Raw genomic sequence first — 24983 nt, forward strand, 5'->3', positions numbered from 1 at the left:
CCCCCCTCCAATCTCAGTGCATGTCCTCATGTACTAATACTTCTCTTCCTGTGAAGAACGTTTCCCTCCGGTACCTTGGTAAAACCCCTAGTATATTTAAACGTTTCTATTCTGTCCCTCCTTTCCCTTCTCTGCTCAAATTATATCCTTGGATCATGTCCTCTTCAGTCCATGTAGCATCTGAGAGTCCAAGGCAGGCATTCCCAACCACGGTCCTCAAGGCACACGACAGTGCAGGTTTTAGTGATATCCAGGCTTCAGCACAGATGGTTAAATTAAAATAACTGAAGTACTAATTAAGTCACCTGTGTTCAAGCATGGAGATCACTAACACCTGCACTGTTGGTGTGCCTTGAGGACCGCGGTTGGGAATGCCTGGTCTAAAGCAACACTGGGTCACGAACAGGCAATGCTGTTACAATGGCAACGCGGCCCCCTTCATGGCTAAATGAATTGACCCCTAAATATCACACTACCTCTGCAGCAATCCAGTGAGAGACCAGGTAGCTGCCGCAACTGGTTAAACATATGACAGAAGATTGCTGGTGAATGCCTGCACCATGGTGCATTTTGGAGGTGAGCCTACTTACACCCCTTTCACACCGCACAAATAACTCGATATCGACCCGACATTCTGCCGGGTCGGCGTGTGGTGTGAAAGGGGCACAGCTGAAATCCTGGGTCGCCTGACCCGGCAATTCAACCCGGGAATAAAGCATTGTTATACCCAGGTTGAATACCGGGTCAGTGGCTGCGTAAATGGGCTCCCGGGTAACCCGTTTACTAGATAGGGAGAGGCGGCGCAGAGATGAACTCATCTCCCAGCGCCGCCGGCTCCCCCCCCCCCCCCTGCTGCTATGGCAACCCGCCCGGCTTATTGCCGGGTCAGGAAAGCCTGCAGCAACGGCCAATGCCGGATCCCATCCGAGTAGAACCCGTTTCCAATTCCCGGGTGGGATCCGGCATTGGCAGTGTGAAAGGGGTATTACTGGTCTTTAGCAGGGTCCTTGCAAATAGCATGGTGTGAGGATTGGGTGAAGGTTGATCGATAAACACAGCACAGTGAATCCTCCAGGCTCTCACTGATGAAGTGGGCAGCGTTGGCGTCACCCTTTTTGCCTTGTTCCTTTTAGCCATAAATCGCCAGATAAGCGAATGTCTCTCAGTAGGTCTTCCAGTCTCTGTTCTGGACAGCAGTGCAATGGCTCCACATGAGGAGTCTTCATCAGGCACATCTCGCCTTGCGGCAACACGGGAATACATTAACACTCCACATTCCTGTTCTTTATGGCACCTCCAAGTAAAAGGTCTACGGGACTTAAATCCGGATTGGGGCTGTGATTTGTGATGGCTCTGACTGCTGATAACCAGGCAGTGTATTTCCGACAGGCTGTGAATGAAGCTAGCCAGCTGTAGACTAGGCAGCAACTGAGTCCAGTAAGGTGTAGGCGTTGTGCTTACAATGGGCCTGCGGTTCCCACTCTTTCTTGAATCACAGCACCCTAGAGTATCAGTGTTGCTTTCACAGCACTGCTTGGCCAAAAGTGTCTTAAGTAATTCAGTAACAAGTATTTACGTAAACTGTGATAATCTGACATCCTTATGTTCCGTTACATGATGGTGGACAGGGTTACACTTGTGTGTGCCAACATATTTTAGGACTGGCAGCCAACTGCGCTGGCATTGACTATCACAATGACCATAAATAAGTTTGGAGTCCATCCAAGTCTTGGACAGAGATAAAGTGGACTGAGATCAAGTACCAGCCAATCAGCTCCTAACTGCCACATCACAGGCTGTGTTTGAAAAAAATAAGAATTTACTTACCGATAATTCTATTTCTCGGAGTCCGTAGTGGATGCTGGGGTTCCTGAAAGGACCATGGGGAATAGCGGCTCCGCAGGAGACAGGGCACAAAAAAGTAAAGCTTTACTAGGTCAGGTGGTGTGCACTGGCTCCTCCCCCTATGACCCTCCTCCAGACTCCAGTTAGGTACTGTGCCCGGACGAGCATACACAATAAGGGAGGCATTTTGAATCCCGGGTAAGACTCATACCAGCCACACCAATCACACCGTACAACTTGTGATCTAAACCCAGTTAACAGTATGACAACAGAAAGGGCCTCTTAAAGATGGCTCCTTAACAATAACCCGAATTAGTTAACAATAACTATGTACAAGTATTGCAGATAATCCGCACTTGGGATGGGCGCCCAGCATCCACTACGGACTCCGAGAAATAGAATTATCGGTAAGTAAATTCTTATTTTCTCTATCGTCCTAAGTGGATGCTGGGGTTCCTGAAAGGACCATGGGGATTATACCAAAGCTCCCAAACGGGCGGGAGAGTGCGGATGACTCTGCAGCACCGAATGAGAGAACTCCAGGTCCTCCTTTGCCAGGGTATCAAATTTGTAAAATTTTACAAACGTGTTCTCCCCCGACCACGTAGCTGCTCGGCAGAGTTGTAATGCCGAGACCCCTCGGGCAGCCGCCCAAGATGAGCCCACCTTCCTTGTGGAGTGGGCTTTTACAGTTTTAGGCTGTGGCAGGCCTGCCACAGAATGTGCAAGTTGAATTGTGTTACAAATCCAACGAGCAATCGACTGCTTAGAAGCAGGTGCGCCCAACTTGTTGGGTGCATACAATATAAACAGCGAGTCAGATTTTCTGACTCCAGCCGTCCTTGCAATGTATATTTTTAAGGCTCTGACAACGTCCAACAACTTGGAGTCCTCCAAGTCGCTAGTGGCCGCAGGCACCACAATAGGTTGGTTCAGATGAAATGCTGATACCACTTTAGGGAGAAAATGCGGACGAGTCCGCAGTTCTGCCCTATCCGAATGGAAGATTAGATAAGGACTTTTATAAGATAAAGCCGCCAATTCAGATACTCTCCTGGCAGAGGCCAGGGCTAGTAACATAGTCACTTTCAATGTGAGATATTTCAAATCCACCTTTTTCAATGGTTCAAACCAATGGGATTTGAGGAAATCTAAAACTACATTTAGATCCCACGGTGCCACCGGAGGCACCACAGGAGGCTGTATATGCAGTACTCCCTTGACAAAAGTCTGGACCTCAGGGACAGAGGCCAATTCTTTTTGGAAGAATATTGACAGGGCCGAAATTTGAACCTTAATGGATCCCAATTTGAGACCCATAGATAATCCTGATTGCAGGAAATGTAGGAAACGACCCAGTTGGAATTCCTCCGTCGGAACCCTCCGATCCTCGCACCACGCTACATATTTTCGCCAAATGCGGTGATAATGTTTCACGGTGACTTCCTTCCGTGCCTTAATCAAGGTAGGAATGACTTCTTCTGGAATGCCTTTCCCTTTTAGGATCTGGCGTTCAACCGCCATGCCGTCAAACGCAGCCGCGGTAAGTCTTGAAAAAGACAGGGACCCTGCTGTAGCAGGTCCCTTCTCAGAGGTAGAGGCCACGGTTCGTCCGTGAGCATCTCTTGAAGTTCCGGATACCAAGTCCTTCTCGGCCAATCCGGAACCACTAGTATTGTTCTTACTCTTCTTTGCCGTATGATCTTCAATACCTTTGGTATGAGCGGCAGAGGAGGAAACACATACACTGACTGGTACACCCAAGGAGTTACCAGTGCGTCCACAGCTATTGCCTGTGGATCTCTTGACCTGGCGCAATATTTGTCCAGTTTCTTGTTGAGGCGAGACGCCATCATGTCTACAATTGGTCTTTCCCAACGGTCTATTAACATGTTGAAGACTTCTGGATGTAGACCCCACTCTCCCGGATGAAGATCGTGTCTGCTGAGGAAGTCTGCTTCCCAGTTGTCCACGCCCGGGATGAACACTGCTGACAGTGCTATCACGTGATTCTCCGCCCAGCGAAGAATCTTGGCAGCTTCTGCCATTGCACTCCTGCTTCTTGTGCCGCCCTGCCTGTTTACATGGGCGACCGCCGTGATGTTGTCCGACTGAATCAACACCGGCTTTCCTTGCAGGAGAAGTTCCGCCTGGCTTAGAGCATTGTAGATTGCTCTTAGTTCCAGAATGTTTATGTGAAGAGACTTTTCCAGACTCGTCCATACTCCCTGGAAGTTTCTTCCTTGTGTGACTGCTCCCCAGCCTCTCAGGCTGGCGTCCGTGGTCACCAGGATCCAATCCTGAATGCCGAATCTGCGGCCTTCTAATAGGTGAGCCTTCTGCAACCACCACAGAAGTGACACCCTTGTCTTTGGTGACAGGGTTATTCGCAGGTGCATCTGCAGATGCGACCCTGACCATTTGTCCAACAGATCCCTTTGGAATATTCTTGCATGGAATCTGCCGAATGGAATTGCTTCGTAAGAAGCCACCATTTTTCCCAGGACTCTTGTGCATTGATGTACTGACACTTTTCCTGGTTTTAGGAGGTTCCTGACCAGATCGGATAACTCCTTGGCTTTTTCCTCTGGAAGGAAAACCTTTTTCTGAACCGTGTCCAGAATCATTCCTAGGAACAGCAGACGAGTTGTCGGGATTAAATGGGATTTTGGAATATTCAGAATCCACCCGTGTTGTCTTAGCACCTCTTGAGATAGTGCTAAAGCTGTCTCCAGCTGTTCTCTGGACCTTGCCCTTATTAGGAGATCGTCCAAGTATGGGATAACTAATACGCCTTTTCTTCGAAGAAGAATCATCATCTCGGCCATTACCTTGGTAAAGACCCGAGGCGCCGTGGACAATCCGAACGGCAGCGTCTGAAACTGATAGTGACAGTTTTGAACAATGAACCTGAGGTACCCCTGGTGTGCGGGGTAAATCGGAACGTGTAGATACGCATCCTTGATGTCCAAGGATACCATAAAGTCCCCTTCTTCCAGGTTCGCTATCACTGCTCTGAGTGACTCCATCTTGAACTTGAACTTTTTTATGTAGAGGTTCAAGGACTTCAGATTTAGAATAGGCCTTACCGAGCCATCCGGCTTCGGTACCACAAATAGAGTGGAATAATACCCCTTTCCTTGTTGTAATAGGGGTACTTTGACTATCACCTGCTGAGCGTACAGCTTGTGAATGGCTTCCAACACCCTCTCCCTTTCGGAAGAGACGGTTGGTAAGGCAGACTTCAGGAAACGATGAGGAGGATCCGTCTCTAATTCCAACCTGTACCCCTGAGATATTATCTGCAGGATCCAGGGGTCTACCTGCGAGTGAGCCCACTGCGCGCTGTAATTTTTGAGACGGCCCCCCACTGTCCCCGAGTCCGCTTGAGAGGCCCCAGCGTCATGCTGAGGTTTTTGCAGGAGCCGGGGAGGGCTTCTGTTCCTGGGAAGGAGCTGCCTGTTGGTGTCTCTTCCCTCTTCCTCTGCCTCGTGGCAGGTACGACAAGCCCTTTGCTCTCTTATTTTTGTAGGAGCGAAAAGGCTGTGGTTGAAAGGTCGGTGCCTTTCTCTGTTGGGGAGTGACTTGAGGTAAAAAAGTGGATTTCCCGGCAGTAGCCGTGGCCACCAAGTCTGATAGACCAACTCCAAATAACTCCTCCCCTTTATACGGCAAAACCTCCATGTGACGTTTTGAATCCGCATCGCCTGTCCACTGTCGTGTCCATAAGGCTCTTCTGGCTGAAATGGACATAGCACTCACCCGAGATGCCAGTGTGCAAATATCCCTCTGTGCATCACGCATATAGATAAATGCATCCTTTATTTGTTCTAACGACAGTAAAACATTGTCCCTATCTAGGGTATCAATATTTTCAATCAGGGATTCTGACCAAACTACTCCAGCACTGCACATCCAGGCAGTTGCTATAGCTGGTCGTAGTATAACACCTGCATGTGTGTATATATTCTTTTGAATAACTTCCATCTTTCTATCTGATGGATCCTTAAGTGCGGCCGTCTCAGGAGAGGGTAACGCCACTTGTTTGGATAAGCGTGTGAGCGCCTTGTCCACCTTAGGGGGTGTTTCCCAGCGCGCCCTAACCTCTGGCGGGAAAGGGTATAATGCCAATAACTTTTTTGAAATTATCAACTTTTTATCAGGAGCAACCCACGCTTCATCACACACGTCATTTAATTCTTCTGATTCAGGAAAAACTGTTTGTAGTTTTTTCACACCATACATAATACCCTGTTTTACGGTATCTGTAGTATCAGCTAAATGTAACGTCTCCTTCATTGCCAAAATCATATAACGTGTGGCCCTACTGGAAAATACGTTTGAATTTCTACCGTCGTCACTGGAATCAGTGCCCGTGTCTGGGTCTGTGTCGACCGACTGAGGCAAAGGGCGTTTTACAGCCCCTGACGGTGTTTGAGGCGCCTGGACAGGCATTAATTGATTGTCCGGCCGCCTCATGTCCTCAACTGACTGTTTAAGGGAAGATAAACCATCACGTAATTCCACAAATAAAGGCATCCATTCTGGTGTCGACCCCCTGGGGGGTGACATCTGCATATTTGGCAATTGCTCCGCCTCCACACCAATATCGTCCTCATACATGTCGACACCACGTACCGACACACACCGCAAACTCACAGGGAATGCTCTAATGAAGACAGGACCCACTAGCCCTTTTGGGGAGACAGAGGGAGAGTCTGCCAGCACACACCACAAAGCGCTATATATACAAGGGATATCCTTATATTAAGTGCTCCCTTATAGCTGCTTTAATATATATATATATAGCCATTAATGTGCCCCCCCTCTCTGTTTTACCCTGTTTCTGTAGTGCAGTGCAGGGGAGAGACCTGGGAGCCGTTCTGACCAGCGGAGCTGTGACAGAAAATGGCGCCGTGTGCTGAGGAGATAGGCCCCGCCCCTTTTTCGGCGGGTTCTTCTCCCGCTATTTTTCCAGTCAGGCAGGGGTTAAATATCTCCATATAGCCCCTATGGGCTATATGTGAGGTATTTTTAGCCTTGTATAAGGTTTATATTTGCCTCTCAGAGCGCCCCCCCCCAGCGCTCTGCACCCTCAGTGACTGCCCAGTGAAGTGTGCTGAGAGGAAAATGGCGCACAGCTGCAGTGCTGTGCGCTACCTTATGAAGACTGAGGAGTCTTCAGCCGCCGGTTTCCGGACCTCTTCACGCTTCAGCATCTGCAAGGGGGTCGGCGGCGCGGCTCCGGGACCGGACTCCACGGCTGGGCCTGTGTTCGATCCCTCTGGAGCTAATGGTGTCCAGTAGCCAAGCAGCAAATCCACTCTGCATGCAGGTGAGTTTACTACTTTCCCCCTAAGTCCCACGTTGCAGTGATCCTGTTGCCAGCAGGACTCACTGTAAAGAAAAAAACCTAAACTAAACTTTCTCTAAGCAGCTCTTTAGGAGAGCCACCTAGATTGCACCCTTCTCGTTCGGGCACAAAATCTAACTGGAGTCTGGAGGAGGGTCATAGGGGGAGGAGCCAGTGCACACCACCTGACCTAGTAAAGCTTTACTTTTTTGTGCCCTGTCTCCTGCGGAGCCGCTATTCCCCATGGTCCTTTCAGGAACCCCAGCATCCACTTAGGACGATAGAGAAATTACAATTAGGAGCTGATTGGCTGGTACTTTATCTCAGTCCAAGGCTTCGTACATAGACACCTTTATTTGTTGCTGGACCGCCAGCCTGTGGCACCCAGTTTGGGAACCACTACAATGGGCACTGTGACAAGGCATGACATTTATACTAATAAGCTACTGAGAAAATATAGATGGTACTGTCACCTTATTTAGAGTCTTATAAGGAAGGGAATATCTTTAAAATAAATGACTGAAAAGTAGTTACAATATTTGAATAATCGGAGAGATAAGTTGGAAAAAAAAAAACTGCAAAAAATATATGTTTTCCTTCAGCGATGGATCCATACCGCACCGCCTACTTTCTATGGAAAATGTGCTGGCTGGAAACTTCCTCACACGAAGATTTAATAACTCTTTATATGCGTGTGTATTTAATTATATGTATTTAATTTTGCTCTGCCTCTTGTTTAGAGGTTTTTGATGATTTAGATTTAAGTTTAATTAGTGTAATCCTCAACCATGTAAGAAATATAACGTGTGTGTGTGTGTGTGTGTGTGTGTGTGTGTGTGTGTGTGTGTGTGTGTGTGTGTGTGTGTGTGTGTGTGTGTGTGTGTGTGTGTGTGTGTGTGTGTGTGTGTGTGTGTGACGCAGTGCGACTGTCTGGTGATCACGCTTTATAAGGGAAACCCTGACCTGCAGGAACAGCTGCTCGTGCATTACATTCCGTCCTGAATCAGGGCTCCCAGGAGAGGATGTTAAGAAAACGCTTGTTAAAAGCACTGATCAGACTTTTGCTTTGTCATCCCTTTTATCAGGACACTGGCAGCATGTTCTCAAAGCATTCCTGCATAATGTACTACGCACTTGTGTTTTACCACGCTTCTCATTTCTGTACATAACATAGAAAGTCGTCACAAACTAACGAACTTATACATCCGTTCAGTTACATTGATGCTGATAATCTCATCATGTAAAGTTAATTTAACAGGCCTTGACATAAGCACTCCCGCCTATATTGGTTTATACACTCTGATAATAACATAGCTGCCCAAAACAAGAACTAAACACAACCACACACAGCAACGCACTGTGCCAGCACCACTACAGATGCGTCCACATAAATATATCCTCAAATTGGGCTAAATTGCCCCGTTAGGAGTTCCACAAACTGATCTAGTCGTGCCATGTGTCTCTCTTATCTCTTACTTTAGCCCAAATTTTTCACAACAAAACCGTAATCATCCTGTACCTCGCACGTACACAATTAGCGAATTAACACGCAAGATTCAGAAATCACCACACGCATCATTATGCTTCATCTGCTACTTAATACCAATTCCTTTGTGACCAAATACTAATTCTAAGCAAGTCTTAATTTATGGTCTCTTGGTTTTCTTTACATTTCAATTAAGCCCAGAGAAGTAATAAAGCAGTGATAAGTGGAAGCTGATAACGCACCAGCCAATCATTATGGATTTGAAAAATGACCATTAAGAGCTGATTGGCTGGTGCGTTATCACCTTCCACTTATCACTTCTCCAGGCTTAATACATCTGCCCCTAGAGAGGGAGAGAATCAAAAATAAAAGTTAGTCTAGCTGCTTCCGGACAAGGCAAAGCATTCTTTCTTACTTTGCTGTAGGTAAACGTACAGATGTGTTCTCATACACCTATTTTTTTTGCGCAGTATGGCATGACTTATACGATTAGTCGCGGTTAGCGATTTCGGTGTTTCAATAATTTTCCCCGGAATTTTTATAAGTGTGCAAAGTAACAATTTACTGTACTTACAATCAGTATTTGGTCCCAAAGGATTTGATTTAGGGGCAGATGTATTAACCTGGAGTAGGCATAAGGAAGTGATAAACCAGTGATATGTGCACGGTGATATAGGTGATATAGGTGATATAGGCTGGTGTGTTTATCACCTTGCACTTATCACTGGTTTATCACTTCCGTATGCCTTCTCCAGATTAATACATCTGCCCCTTGGTATTTTGGTTCTCTCCCTTGGTTTCAAATGTAAATGATACAAACATAAGTAAGACTTGCCTGGGAAAGTTATGGGAGGGATAATGAATTCAGGACAGAGAATCCTCAGCTTAGGTGCATTCAGCGGAATAAAATGTTCTGGGTTATCTACAGTAGTTACCAAAGCAGATTACCCAGCCACTGACCCAGCGAACGTCTTAACAAGTCAGTGACTTGAATATCAGTGTGTAGCATCAACTCTACACTAGACTGCATGTAGGAGCTCTCCCAGCAATATAAGTCTCGTGCAGAGCTCTGGAATAAGTTTGACACTTATGAATAACTGCAGGTTTTACAGGAAAGGTTTTGTGATTTGCAGCTACAATATTCTTTCCAGGTCAATGCGATTAGATGGGCACACCACAATAGGCATATCCGTATACTGGACTGCGCTGCTGCTTAGATGTAGGCTGATGGACAACCAGCTGTCAATCAGCGGCTGGCCGCAATATCCTCTTCTCTCTAACAGGGAAGCCTAATGGAATAGGTTACCAGTAAACAGACAGTATTACACAGACACTTCCCTGCACATCTCTTAGCAGGCGGCTTGCTGTCAGGAAAAAGAGCACACAGTGTACTTCTCAGACGGAGATTTATTGGAGATCAGGTTCTCCCTCTAGTCTTGCAGGCTTTGATTCAGCGTTTCCCCGGTAATGACTGTCCACACTACATCGTGCACTATTGCCTAAGGTAGGGGTGTTTCTAGGCTAGCAGGTGCTTCCAAGAAACTCATCACAACTTTATACAACGCGCAGACTAAACAGGACAAAGGCGACAACTTGTGCTGGACAAAGCAGACATTGAGAGGTTTGAGAAGGGATCTAAGTTTGGCAGAACTACAGGAACAAAATAAAAAAAAATAAGAATTTACTTACCGATAATTCTATTTCTCGTAGTCCGTAGTGGATGCTGGGGACTCCGTAAGGACCATGGGGAATAGCGGCTCCGCAGGAGACAGGGCACAAAAGTAAAAGCTTTAGGATCAGGTGGTGTGCACTGGCTCCTCCCCCTATGACCCTCCTCCAAGCCTCAGTTAGGATACTGTGCCCGGACGAGCGTACACAATAAGGAAGGATTTTGAATCCCGGGTAAGACTCATACCAGCCACACCAATCACACTGTACAACCTGTGATCTGAACCCAGTTAACAGCATGATAACAGCGGAGCCTCTGAAAAGATGGCTCACAACAATAATAACCCGATTTTTGTAACAATAACTATGTACAAGTATTGCAGACAATCCGCACTTGGGATGGGCGCCCAGCATCCACTACGGACTACGAGAAATAGAATTATCGGTAAGTAAATTCTTATTTTCTCTGACGTCCTAAGTGGATGCTGGGGACTCCGTAAGGACCATGGGGATTATACCAAAGCTCCCAAACGGGCGGGAGAGTGCGGATGCCTCTGCAGCACCGAATGAGAGTACTCCAGGTCCTCCTCAGCCAGGGTATCAAATTTGTAGAATTTTGCAAACGTGTTTGCCCCTGACCAAGTAGCAGCTCGGCAAAGTTGTAAAGCCGAGACCCCTCGGGCAGCCGCCCAAGATGAGCCCACCTTCCTTGTGGAATGGGCATTTACATATTTTGGCTGTGGCAGGCCTGCCACAGAATGTGCAAGCTGAATTGTACTACACATCCAACTAGCAATCGTCTGCTTAGAAGCAAGAGCACCCAGTTTGTTGGGTGCATACAGGATAACAGCAAGTCAGTTTTCCTGACTCCAGCCGTCCTGGAAACCTATATTTTCAGGGCCCTGACAACATCTAGCAACTTGGAGTCCTCCAAGTCCCTAGTAGCCGCAGGTACCACAATAAGCTGGTTCAGTTGAAACGCTGACACCACCTTAGGGAGAAACTGGGGACGAGTCCGCAGCTCTGCCCTGTCCGAATGGACAATCAGATATGGGCTTTTGTGAGACAAAGCCGCCAATTCTGACACTCGCCTGGCCGAGGCCAGGGCCAACAGCATGGTCACTTTCCATGTGAGATATTTCAAATCCACAGATTTGAGCGGTTTAAACCAATGTGATTTGAGGAATCCCAGAACTACGTTGAGATCCCACAGTGCCACTGGAGGCACAAAAGGGGGTTGTATATGCAGTACTCCCTTGACAAACTTCTGGACTTCAGGAACTGAAGCCAATTCTTTCTGGAAGAAAATCGACAGGGCCGAAATTTGAACCTTAATGGACCCCAATTTGAGGCCCATAGACACTCCTGTTTGTAGGAAATGCAGGAATCGACAGAGTTGAAATTTCTCCGTGGGGGCCTTCTTGGCCTCACACCATGCAACATATTTTCGCCAAATGCGGTGATAATGTTGTGCGGTCACCTCCTTCCTGGCTCTGACCAGGGTAGGGATGACCTCTTCCGGAATGCCTTTTTCCCTTAGGATCCGGCGTTCAACCGCCATGCCGTCAAACGCAGCCGCGGTAAGTCTTGGAACAGACATGATCCTTGCTGAAGCAAGTCCCTTCTTAGTATCTCTTGAAGTTCCGGGTACCACGTCCTTCTTGGCCAATCCGAAGCCACGAGTATAGTTCTTACTCCTCTCCGTCTTATAATTCTCAGTACCTTGGGTATGAGAGGCAGAGGAGGGAACACATACACCGACTGGTACACCCACGGTGTTACCAGAGCGTCCCAGCTATTGCCTGAGGTTCTCTTGACCTGGCGCAATACCTGTCCAGTTTTTTGTTCAGACGGGACGCCATCATGTCCACCTTTGGTCTTTCCCAACGGTTCACAATCATGTGGAAGACTTCCAGATGAAGTCCCCACTCTCCCGGGTGGAGGTCGTGCCTGCTGAGGAAGTCTGCTTCCCAGTTGTCCACTCCCGGAATGAACACCGCTGACAGTGTTATCACATGATTTTTCGCCCCGCGAAGAATCCTTGCTGCCATTTCCCTCCTGCTTCTTGTGCCGCCCTGTCTGTTTACGTGGGCGACTGCCGTGATGTTGTCCGACTGGATCAGCACCGGTTGACTTTGAAGCAGAGGTCTTCCTAGGCTCAGAGCATTGTAAATTGCCCTTAGCTCCAGTATATTTATGTGGAGAGAAGTCTCCAGACTTGACCACACTCCTTGGAAATTTCTTCCCTGTGTGACTGCTCCAGCCTCTCAGGCTGGCATCCGTGGTCACCAGGACCCAGTCCTGAATGCCGAATCTGCTGCCCTCTAGTAGATGAGCACTCTGCAGCCACCACAGAAGAGACACCCTTGTCCTTGGAGGCAGGATTATCCGCTGATGCATCTGAAGATGCGATCCGGACCATTCGTCCAGCAGATCCCACTGAAAAATTCTTGCGTGAAATCTGCCGAATGGAATCGCTTCGTAAGAAGCCACCATTTTTCCCAGGACTCTTGTGCATTGATGCACTGACACTTGGCCTGGTTTTAGGAGGTTTCTGACTAGCTCGGATAACTCCCTGGCTTTCTCCTCCGGGAGAAACACCTTTTTCTGGACTGTGTCCAGAATCATCCCTAGGAACAGCAGACGTGTCGTCGGAATCAGCTGCGATTTTGGAATATTTAGAATCCACCCGTGCTGTCGTAGAACTACTTGAGATAGTGCTACTCCGACCTCCAACTGTTCTCTGGACCTTGCCCTTATCAGGAGATCGTCCAAGTAAGGGATAATTAAGACGCCTTTTCTTTGAAGAATCATCATCATTTCGGCTATTACCTTGGTAAAGACCCGGGGTGCCGTGGACAATCCAAACGTCAGCGTCTGAAACTGATAGTGACAGTTCTGTACCACGAACCTGAGGTACCCTTGGTGAGAAGGGCAAATTGGGACATGGAGGTAAGCATCCTTGATGTCCAGGGACACCATATAGTCCCCTTCTTCCTGGTTCGCTATCACTGCTCTGAGTGACTCCATCTTGATTTGAACCTTTGTATGTAAGTGTTCAAAGATTTCAGATTTAGAATAGGTCTCACCGAGCCGTCTGGCTTCAGTACCACAAATAGTGTGGAATAATACCCCTTTCCTTGTTGTAGGAGGGGTACTTTGATTATCACCTGCTGGGAATACAGCTTGTGAATTGTTTCCAATACTGCCTCCCTGTCGGAGGGAGACGTTGGTAAAGCAGACTTCAGGAACCTGCGAGGGGGAGACGTCTCGAATTTCCAATCTGTACCCCTGGGATACTACTTGTAGGATCCAGGGGTCCACTTGCGAGTGAGCCCACTGCGTGCTGAAACTCTTGAGACGACCCCCCACCGCACCTGAGTCCGCTTGTACGGCCCCAGCGTCATGCTGAGGACTTGGCAGAAGCGGTGGAGGGCTTCTGTTCCTGGGAAGGGGCTGCCTGCTGCAGTCTTCTTCCCTTTCCTCTACCCCTGGGCAGATATGACTGGCCTTTGCCCACTTGCCCTTATGGGGACGAAAGGACTGAGGCTGAAAAGACGGTGTCTTTTTCTGCTGAGATGTGACTTGGGGTAAAAAAGGTGGATTTTCCAGCTGTTGCCGTGGCCACCAGGTCCGATGGACCGACCCCAAATAACTCCTCCCCTTTATACGGCAATACTTCCATGTGCCGTTTGGAATCTGCATCACCTGACCACTGTCGTGTCCATAAACATCTTCTGGCAGACATGGACATCGCACTTACTCTTGATGCCAGAGTGCAAATATCCCTCTGTGCATCTCGCATATATAGAAATGCATCCTTTAAATGCTCTATAGTAAATAAAATACTGTCCCTGTCAAGGGTATCAATATTTTCAGTAAGGGAATCCGACCAAGCCACCCCAGCGCTGCACATCCAGGCTGAGGCGATCGCTGGTCGCAGTATAACGCCAGTATGTGTGTATATACTTTTTAGGATATTTTCCAGCCTCCTATCAGCTGGCTCCTTGAGGGCGGCCGTATCTGGAGACGGTAACGCCACTTGTTTTGATAAGCGTGTGAGCGCCTTATCCACCCTAGGGGGTGTTTCCCAACGCGCCCTAACTTCTGGCGGGAAAGGGTATAACGCCAATAATTTTCTATCGGGGGAAACCCACGCATCATCACACACTTCATTTAATTCAGGAAAAACTACAGGTAGTTTTTTCACACCCCACATAATACCCTTTTTTGTGGTACTTGTAGTATCAGAAATATGTAACACCTCCTTCATTGCCCTTAACATGTAACGTGTGGCCCTAACGGAAAATACGTTTGTTTCTTCACCGTCGACACTGGAGTCAGTGTCCGTGTCTGTGTCGATCGACTGAGGTAATGAGCGTTTTAAAGCCCCTGACGGTGTTTGAGACGCCTGGACAGGTACTAATTGGTTTGCCGGCCGTCTCATGTCGTCAACCGACCTTGCAGCGTGTTGACATTATCACGTAATTCCCTAAATAAGCCATCCATTCCGGTGTCGACTCCCTAGAGAGTGACATCACCATTACAGGCAATTGCTCCGCCTCCTCACCAACATCGTCCTCATACATATCGACACACACGTACCGACACACAGCACACACACAGGGAATGCTCTGATAGAGGACAGGACCCCACTAGCCCTTTGGGGAGACAGAGGGAGAGTTTGCCAGCACACACCAAAACGCTATAATTATACAGGGACAACCTTATATAAGTGTTTTCCCTTATAGCATCTTAATATATAATAATATCGCCACATAAAATGCCCCCCCCACTCTCTGTTTTAACCCTGTTTCTGTAGTGCAGTGCAGGGGAGAGCCTGGGAGCCTTCCTAGCAGCGGAGCTGTGTAGGAAAATGGCGCTGTGTGCTGAGGAGAATAGGCCCCGCCCCCTTTTCGGCGGGCTTCTTCTCCCGTTTTTCTGACAACCTGGCAGGGGTTAAATACATCCATATAGCCCCAGAGGCTATATGTGATGTATTTTTAGCCAGCATAGGTACTTTCATTGCTGCCCAGGGCGCCCCCCCCCCCAGCGCCCTGCACCCTCAGTGACCGTTGGTGTGAAGTGTGCTGAGAGCAATGGCGCACAGCTGCAGTGCTGTGCGCTACCTCATGAAGACTGAGAAGTCTTCAGCCGCCGGTTTCTGGACCTCTTCTCTCTTCGGCATCTGCAAGGGGGTCGGCGGCGCGGCTCCGGTGACCCATCCAGGCTGTACCTGTGATCGTCCCTCTGGAGCTAGTGTCCAGTAGCCTAAGAAGCCAATCCATCCTGCACGCAGGTGAGTTCACTTCTTCTCCCCTAAGTCCCTCGTTGCAGTGAGCCTGTTGCCAGCAGGACTCACTGAAAATAAAAAACCTAACAAAACTTTTACTCTAAGCAGCTCTTTAGGAGAGCCACCTAGATTGCACCCTTCTCGGCCGGGCACAAAAACCTAACTGAGGCTTGGAGGAGGGTCATAGGGGGAGGAGCCAGTGCACACCACCTGATCCTAAAGCTTTTACTTTTGTGCCCTGTCTCCTGCGGAGCCGCTATTCCCCATGGTCCTTACGGAGTCCCCAGCATCCACTTAGGACGTCAGAGAAATTACAGTAGCTTTGAGCTCCCAGCACTATAACTAAACTTGGCCAGTTACCAAGTATTTTGGTAAAAAATTAAATGCATATTGATGACACTGAGCTCAAACGGTCAGGACATCCGGAGAATGTATAGACATTTGACACTTATCTGCTAGTCCCACTGTAATACAAGCAACCTGAAGAGTCTTCTGTTTATTAGCTCCAAATACAAAGTCTAGGTACTAGGAAGAACACAGCATGCAGATTTTCACTGTACAAGTCCAAGTTTTAAGTATATCCATGCTTGGCCCCCTTTCACACCTGGGACCCGTACACGGGTGCTTCCCAGGTGTGACCTGCCTCAGGCCCCTTTCCCACCGCTGTCCCGAGCCTGGCATATTGCTGGGTTGGTGATGGCGCTTGGGGATCAGATGATCTCCAAGCGCCGCCCGTCCATACAGTGTTAACGGGAAACGGGTCGCACCAACCTGGCAACCCGTTCAAACCGCACAGCGACCAGGGCTGAAACAGTGTTCCATCCTGGTTGCTACCAGGGTTGAAATACCGGGATATTTCCCCTGGACCCTTTCAGACCGCACAGCAACCCGGGTTATGCGCGCTCATGTGCAATAGCCCGTGTCAAAGGCTGGCGGTCTGAAAGGGGTATTAATTAGGACCTCAAGTCACTTTGATTTAACCATCTCTGCTGAGCCATGGATATCTTTAGAACCTGGACTGTTAGGGTACCACTGCCCTAGATGGTCAGTAGGTGCACAAACTGGAGGGAGGCTGGGAAACCCCCCAGCCCTTTACACCTCCCAGTAGGTCTAGATGAGGGCTCCACTATGAGGGGCAAGGCCACTTTCTCTGGCCGAATCTGGCCTCCAAAAGCAGAGAGCCTAGTTTCTAGAACAATAATCCCCTGGATAAGGTTTCGAGGATTGGACTCCCAAGCTTGCCTTGTATCTCCCACATTAACCCAAATTTAGGAGGCTTCATGGCAAGTCAATCCAGCAGATTATGGATACCACTTTTCCACCAAACTCCCGGACGTGACCTGGGATTTGGATGACGGTTCAAAGCTGGGTCAGACCCAGGACTTACCCTTCTCCCACTGCGGCACAGACTTGGGATATTCCCGGTTCAGCGCTGTTCACACTGCGCACGGGTGCAGTGCCTAGGTTTGGAGATGTCGTCATCTCTAAGAACTAGAATCAGCAGTTCTCCCCTGAATGCCAGACCGGAGCGGACCAGCGAACTGCTGCAGGGGATTGCACCGCCCAGTATGGTGTCTGCAGTCACAAGCGGTCACCGGGGAGATGGGCAGGGAGAGATTACAGTTTTCCTGTATAAAGCGTAGATGGGGTAAATACCAGAATGTTTCGACCCATACGGGGAGGCTGTAATCTCTCCGTCCTCGACGACACAGTTCCGATTTGAGACAATCACTATGCTGCAAATGGCTCCTTGGGTGGATGACCCGGCTTACCAGTATACACTGCCTCGTGTCCCTGGTACTACCCGCAAGCTGCTGGGTGGGATTCCCAGGTAACTAGACCCATGTTCTTTGAAAGGGAGGGAAGGGGGATCACATCCTTTTCTACTGAGCAAATACGTGTGTTGAGGCACGTACATGTTCATAACAGGTTTATACATCCCAGCATGCACTGCCAGTTTTGCTATCCAGGCATGCCAAAACTGCAGAATGTGTAGTTCATCAGCAGCTGGAAGGCCGTTTACTGCCCACCTCTGCCATAGCTGCATCACTGGATTTGGGGGTTGCTGCTCCAACCTCCCCAATGGTCCAGCAGGTATTAGGGATGACAATTTATAGATATTATTCACCCCTGCACTGTAGCTCAGGATCTAGCCTTCATGTTTAAACTTAAAAAAAAAAAAAAATACAACTAGTTTTACATGCACCATCCCCTGGCCAGACTGATACCACACTTACTGCAGGCTGGAACTCGAGCTCCAGACTGCAATGGTGCGCACCACATCAGGAGAACACATGGTGGAATACAGTAAATATGCATTTCATTTTACCCCATTCACTCACCCTGCCAGTAAGTTACACTTAACCCACTCAGTGTTGACGGGAGCTAACTTTTCGGGTTCGCAGCGCTCTAGAGCAAACACTGCCCGCGATGAGCACTCCCTGTTGAGTGGGGCTTAGCTTGCCAGAGGCTGCTGGGTAAAACAGCGTCCATTAACCATACCAAACAGCACAGCGCGACGGAGAAATAAGCATGTCTGTGCCGCAGAAGCCATCGTGGCCACAGTTAGTGATATGTGAATGGTATTTTGGGTCTTTATATGTAGTAAAGTCATCGGTTTTGGAGCAATCTGGTAACAAGACACTGTGCTGAATATGACTACCAGCTGTGGAGGAAATGCACGTTTACATTCCCCACTCAGTTTTAGGAAACGAGAACCCACAATGCACAAGACACAACTTTCTTCTGAGTCACAGGCAGACCGATGTGCTACCCACATAATGACAACCACGCCTGTACATCAAAGGCAACTTTTATCGCAGTGCTATGACGGAGCACAGGTCCAGGATAGTAACACTAATTAAAAGGCTTGGAAAGGGATAAAGCTGGGAATAGAAGGCAGGAGCACAGGCATCTAACATCCTATCAGAGTTTCTGTAGCAAAGCGTAGCACAATATCTCATCAGCCAATCGCAGAAGACGTAACGTGGGAGCAGTTTATTTACCTCGTTGCCGTATACCATCAGGTGATGAGTTGTAATGAGAGACTTGAAGACCACCACCCAGCTACTGTTGGTCGTTCTCTCAAATAAAGTGTCCGCCAGCTGTGGGATGTTGACATTCATCTCATTCGTGCACTGGATCAAATCTGAAAAACAAAACATCAATATTTTACACTTCAGAATGGGAACCGCAAACAGTACACCTCCATCTTATTATTCCAAGTTGAATATAGGAGTTCCTCAGTCTATGGCACATCGGGAGGATTAATATGAAAGCCAGGTGTAATAATAAGATTTTACTTACCGATAAATCTATTTCTCGGAGTCCGTAGTGGATGCTGGGGTTCCTGAAAGGACCATGGGGAATAGCGGCTCCGCAGGAGACAGGGCACAAAAAGTAAAGCTTTTCCAGATCAGGTGGTGTGCACTGGCTCCTCCCCCTATGACCCTCCTCCAGACTCCAGTTAGGTACTGTGCCCGGACGAGCGTACACAATAAGGGAGGATTTTGAATCCCGGGTAAGACTCATACCAGCCACACCAATCACACCGTACAACTTGTGATCTAAACCTAGTTAACAGTATGATAACAGCGGAGCCTCTGAAAGATGGCTTCCTTCAACAATAACCCGAATTTGTTAACAATAACTATGTACAATTATTGCAGATAATCCGCACTTGGGATGGGCGCCCAGCATCCACTACGGACTCCGAGAAATAGATTTATCGGTAAGTAAAATCTTATTTTCTCTATCGTCCTAGTGGATGCTGGGGTTCCTGAAAGGACCATGGGGATTATACCAAAGCTCCCAAACGGGCGGGAGAGTGCGGATGACTCTGCAGCACCGAATGAGAGAACTCCAGGTCCTCCTTAGCCAGAGTATCAAATTTGTAAAATTTTACAAACGTGTTCTCCCCTGACCACGTAGCTGCTCGGCAAAGTTGTAATGCCGAGACCCCTCGGGCAGCCGCCCAAGATGAGCCCACCTTCCTTGTGGAGTGGGCCTTTACAGATTTAGGCTGTGGCAGGCCTGCCACAGAATGTGCAAGTTGGATTGTGCTACAGATCCAACGAGCAATCGTCTGCTTAGACGCAGGAGCACCCATCTTGTTGGGTGCATACAATATAAACAACGAGTCAGATTTTCTGACTCCAGCTGTCCTTGCAATATATATTTTTAATGCTCTGACAACGTCCAGTAACTTGGAGTCCTCCAAGTCACTTGTAGCCGCAGGCACTACAATAGGCTGGTTCAGATGAAATGCTGACACCACCTTAGGGAGAAAATGCGGACGAGTCCGCAGTTCTGCCCTGTCCGAATGGAAAATCAGATATGGGCTTTTGTAAGATAAAGCTGCCAGTTCTGACACTCTCCTGGCCGAAGCCAGGGCTAGAAGCATGGTCACTTTCCATGTGAGATATTTCAAATCCACCTTTTTTAGTGGTTCAAACCAATGAGATTTTAGAAAGTCCAAAACCACATTGAGATCCCACGGTGCCACTGGAGGCACCACAGGAGGCTGTATATGCAGCACTCCCTTAACAAAGGTCTGGACTTCAGGGACTGAAGCCAATTCTTTTTGAAAGAAAATCGACAGGGCCGAAATTTGAACCTTAATAGATCCCAATTTGAGACCCATAGACAATCCTGATTGCAGGAAATGTAGGAATCGACCCAGTTGAAATTCCTCCGTCGGAGCACTCCGATCTTCGCACCACGCAACATATTTTCGCCAAATTCGGTGATAATGTTGCACGGTTACTTCCTTCCTTGCTTTAATCAAAGTAGGAATGACTTCTTCCGGCATGCCTTTTTCCTTTAGGATCCGGCGTTCAACCGCCATGCCGTCAAACGCAGCCGCGGTAAGTCTTGAAACAGACAGGGACCCTGCTGAAGCAAGTCCCTCCTTCGAGGTAGAGGCCACGGATCTTCCGTGATCATCTCTTGAAGTTCCGGGTACCAAGTCCTTCTTGGCCAATCCGGAACCACTAGTATCGTTCTTACGCCTCTTTGCCGTATAATTCTCAATACTTTTGGTATGAGAGGCAGAGGAGGAAACACATACACCGACTGGTACACCCAAGGCGTTACCAGCGCGTCCACAGCTATTGCCTGCGGATCTCTTGACCTGGCGCAATACCTGTCCAGTTTTTTGTTGAGGCGAGACGCCATCATGTCCACCATTGGTCTTTCCCAACGGGTTACCAGCATGTGGAAGACTTCTGGATGAAGTCCCCACTCTCCCGGGTGAAGATCGTGTCTGCTGAGGAAGTCTGCTTCCCAGTTGTCCACTCCCGGGATGAACACTGCTGACAGTGCTATCACATGATTCTCTGCCCAGCGAAGAATCCTTGCAGCTTCTGCCATTGCACTCCTGCTTCTTGTGCCGCCCTGTCTGTTCACATGGGCGACTGCCGTGATGTTGTCCGACTGGATCAACACCGGTTTTCCCTGAAGCAGAGGTTCTGCCTGGCTTAGAGCATTGTAGATTGCTCTTAGTTCCAGAATGTTTATGTGAAGAGACGTTTCCAGGCTCGTCCATACTCCCTGGAAGTTTCTTCCTTGTGTGACTGCTCCCCAGCCTCTCAGGCTGGCGTCCGTGGTCACCAGGATCCAATCCTGTATGCCGAATCTGCGGCCCTCCAATAGATGAGCACTCTGCAACCACCACAGAAGAGACACCCTTGTCCTTGGAGACAGGGTTATCCGCAGGTGCATCTGAAGATGCGACCCTGACCATTTGTCCAACAGATCCCTTTGGAAAATTCTTGCGTGGAATCTGCCGAATGGAATTGCTTCGTAAGAAGCCACCATTTTTCCCAGGACTCTTGTGCATTGATGTACAGACACCTTTCCTGGTTTTAGGAGGTTCCTGACAAGCTCGGATAACTCCTTGGCTTTTTCCTCCGGGAGAAAAACCTTTTTCTGAACAGTGTCCAGAATCATCCCTAGGAACAGCAGACGAGTTGTCGGCATTAACTGGGATTTTGGAATATTCAGAATCCACCCGTGCTGTTTTAGCACTTCTTGAGACAGTGCTAATCCCATCTCTAGCTGTTCTCTGGACCTTGCTCTTATTAGGAGATCGTCCAAGTATGGGATAATTAATATGCCTTTTCTTCGAAGAAGAATCATCATCTCGGCCATTACCTTTGTAAAGACCCGAGGTGCCGTGGACAATCCGAACGGCAGCGTCTGAAACTGATAGTGACAGTTTTGTACAACGAACCTGAGGTACCCCTGGTGTGAGGGGTAAATTGGAACGTGGAGATACGCATCCTTGATGTCCAAGGATACCATAAAATCCCCCTCTTCCAGGTTCGCTATCACTGCTCTGAGTGACTCCATTTTGAACTTGAACTTCTTTATGTACAGGTTCAAGGACTTCAGATTTAGAATAGGCCTTACCGAGCCATCCGGCTTCGGTACCACAAAAAGAGTGGAATAATACCCCTTCCCTTGTTGTAGAAGAGGTACCTTGACTATCACCTGCTGAGAGTACAGCTTGTGAATGGCTTCCAAAACCGTCTCCCTTTCGGAGGGGGACGTTGGTAAAGCAGACTTCAGGAAACGGCGAGGTGGATCTGTCTCTAATTCCAACCTGTACCCCTGAGATATTATCTGCAGGATCCAGGGATCTACTTGCGAGTGAGCCCACTGCGCGCTGTAATTTTTGAGACGACCGCCCACCGTCCCCGAGTCCGCTTGAGAAGCCCCAGCGTCATGCTGAGGCTTTTGTAGAAGCCGGGGAGGGCTTCTGTTCCTGGGAAGGAGCTGCCTGTTGCTGTCTCTTCCCTCGACCTCTGCCTCGTGGCAGATATGAATAGCCCTTTGCTCTCTTATTTTTAAAGGAACGAAAGGGCTGCGGTTGAAAAGTCGGTGCCTTTTTCTGTTGGGGAGTGACTTGAGGTAGAAAGGTGGATTTCCCGGCTGTAGCCGTGGCCACCAAATCTGATAGACCGACTCCAAATAACTCCTCCCCCTTATACGGCAAAACTTCCATATGCCGTTTTGAATCCGCATCGCCTGTCCACTGTCGCGTCCATAAAGCTCTTCTGGCCGAAATGGACATAGCACTTACCCGTGATGCCAGTGTGCAGATATCCCTCTGTGCATCACGCATATAAAGAAATGCATCCTTTATTTGTTCTAACGACAGTAAAATATTGTCCCTGTCCAGGGTATCAATATTTTCAATCAGGGACTCTGACCAAACTACCCCAGCACTGCACATCCAGGCAGTCGCTATAGCTGGTCGTAGTATAACACCTGCATGTGTGTATATACTTATTTGGATATTTTCCATCCTCCTATCTGATGGATCTTTAAGTGCGGCCGTCTCAGGAGAGGGTAACGCCACTTGTTTAGATAAGCGTGTTAGCGCCTTGTCCACCCTAGGAGATGTTTCCCAGCGCTCCCTAACCTCTGGCGGGAAAGGGTATAATGCCAATAATTTCTTTGAAATTATCAGCTTTTTATCAGGAGCAACCCACGCTTCATTACACACGTCATTTAATTCTTCTGATTCAGGAAAAACTATAGGTAGTTTTTTCACACCCCACATAATACCCTGTTTAGTGGTACCTGTAGTATCAGCTAAATGTAACGCCTCCTTCATTGCCAAAATCATATAACGTGTGGCCCTACTGGAAAATACGGTTGATTCGTCACCGTCACCACTGGAGTCAGTGCCTGTGTCTGGGTCTGTGTCGACCGACTGAGGCAAAGGGCGTTTTACAGCCCCTGACGGTGTTTGAGTCGCCTGGACAGGCACTAATTGATTGTCCGGCCGTCTCATGTCGTCAAACGACTGCTTTAGCGTGTTGACACTATCCCGTAGTTCCATAAATAAAGGCATCCATTCTGGTGTCGACTCCCTAGGGGGTGACATCCTCATATTTGGCAATTGCTCCGCCTCCACACCAATATCGTCCTCATACATGTCGACACACACGTACCGACACACAGCAGACACACAGGGAATGCTCCTAACGAAGACAGGACCCACTAGCCCTTTGGGGAGACAGAGGGAGAGTTTGCCAGCACACACCAAAAGCGCTATATATAACAGGGATAGCCTTATAATAAGTGCTCCCTTATAGCTGCTTTATATATATAAAAATATCGCCATAAATTTGCCCCCCCTCTCTGTTTTACCCTGTTTCTGTAGTGCAGTGCAGGGGAGAGACCTGGGAGCCGTCCTGACCAGCGGAGCTGTGAGAGGAAATGGCGCCGTGTGCTGAGGAGATAGGCCCCGCCCCTTTTTTGGCGGGCTCGTCTCCCGCTATTTAGTGAATCCAGGCAGGGGTTAAATATCTCCATATAGCCTCTGGGGGCTATATGTGAGGTATTTTTAGCCTTTATATAGGTAACATTTGCCTCCCAGGGCGCCCCCCCCCAGCGCCCTGCACCCTCAGTGACTGCGTGTGAAGTGTGCTGAGAGGAAAATGGCGCACAGCTGCAGTGCTGTGCGCTACCTTTAGAAGACTGCAGGAGTCTTCAGCCGCCGATTTTGGACCTCTTCTGACTTCAGCATCTGCAAGGGGGCCGGCGGCGCGGCTCCGGTGACCATCCAGGCTGTACCTGTGATCGTCCCTCTGGAGCTGATGTCCAGTAGCCAAGAAGCCAATCCATCCTGCACGCAGGTGAGTTCACTTCTTCTCCCCTCAGTCCCTCGTTGCAGTGATCCTGTTGCCAGCAGGACTCACTGTAAAATAAAAAACCTAAGCTAAACTTTTTCTAAGCAGCTCTTTAGGAGAGCCACCTAGATTGCACCCTTCTCGGCCGGGCACAAAAATCTAACTGGAGTCTGGAGGAGGGTCATAGGGGGAGGAGCCAGTGCACACCACCTGATCTGGAAAAGCTTTACTTTTTGTGCCCTGTCTCCTGCGGAGCCGCTATTCCCCATGGTCCTTTCAGGAACCCCAGCATCCACTAGGACGATAGAGAAAATAAGATTTTACTTACCGATAAATCTATTTCTCATAGTCCGTAGTGGATGCTGGGGACTCCGTCAGGACCATGGGGAATAGCGGCTCCGCAGGAGACAGGGCACAAAAGCAAGCTTTTAGGATCACATGGTGTGTACTGGCTCCTCCCCCTATGACCCTCCTCCAAGCCTCAGTTAGGTGCTGTGCCCGGACGAGCGTACACAATAAGGAAGGATCTTGAATCCCGGGTAAGACTCATACCAGCCACACCAATCACACCGTACAACTTGTGATTTGAACCCAGTTAACAGTATGATAACAATGAAGTAGCCTCTAAAAAAGATGGCTCACAACAATAATAACCCGATTTTTTGTAACAATAACTATGTACAAGTAATGCAGACA

General features: G+C 48.5%; 1 protein-coding gene across 13 annotated transcripts in view; it reads right to left on the reverse strand.

Moving 5' to 3' along the window:
• Positions 1 to 24983, reverse strand: part of PICALM (phosphatidylinositol binding clathrin assembly protein) — a 160821-nt gene that overhangs the window by 79699 nt on the left and 56139 nt on the right. For all 13 annotated transcript variants that reach the window (XM_063951359.1, XM_063951357.1, XM_063951364.1 and 10 more), the window contains exon 2: positions 18651 to 18793. In XM_063951359.1, coding sequence (XP_063807429.1) covers positions 18651 to 18793 — 143 coding nt within the window. The remainder of the gene's footprint in view (positions 1 to 18650; positions 18794 to 24983) is intronic.

This window comes from Pseudophryne corroboree, chromosome 2 (genome assembly GCF_028390025.1).
Source record: "Pseudophryne corroboree isolate aPseCor3 chromosome 2, aPseCor3.hap2, whole genome shotgun sequence".
In the NCBI taxonomy this organism is placed as follows: Eukaryota; Metazoa; Chordata; class Amphibia; order Anura; family Myobatrachidae; genus Pseudophryne; species Pseudophryne corroboree.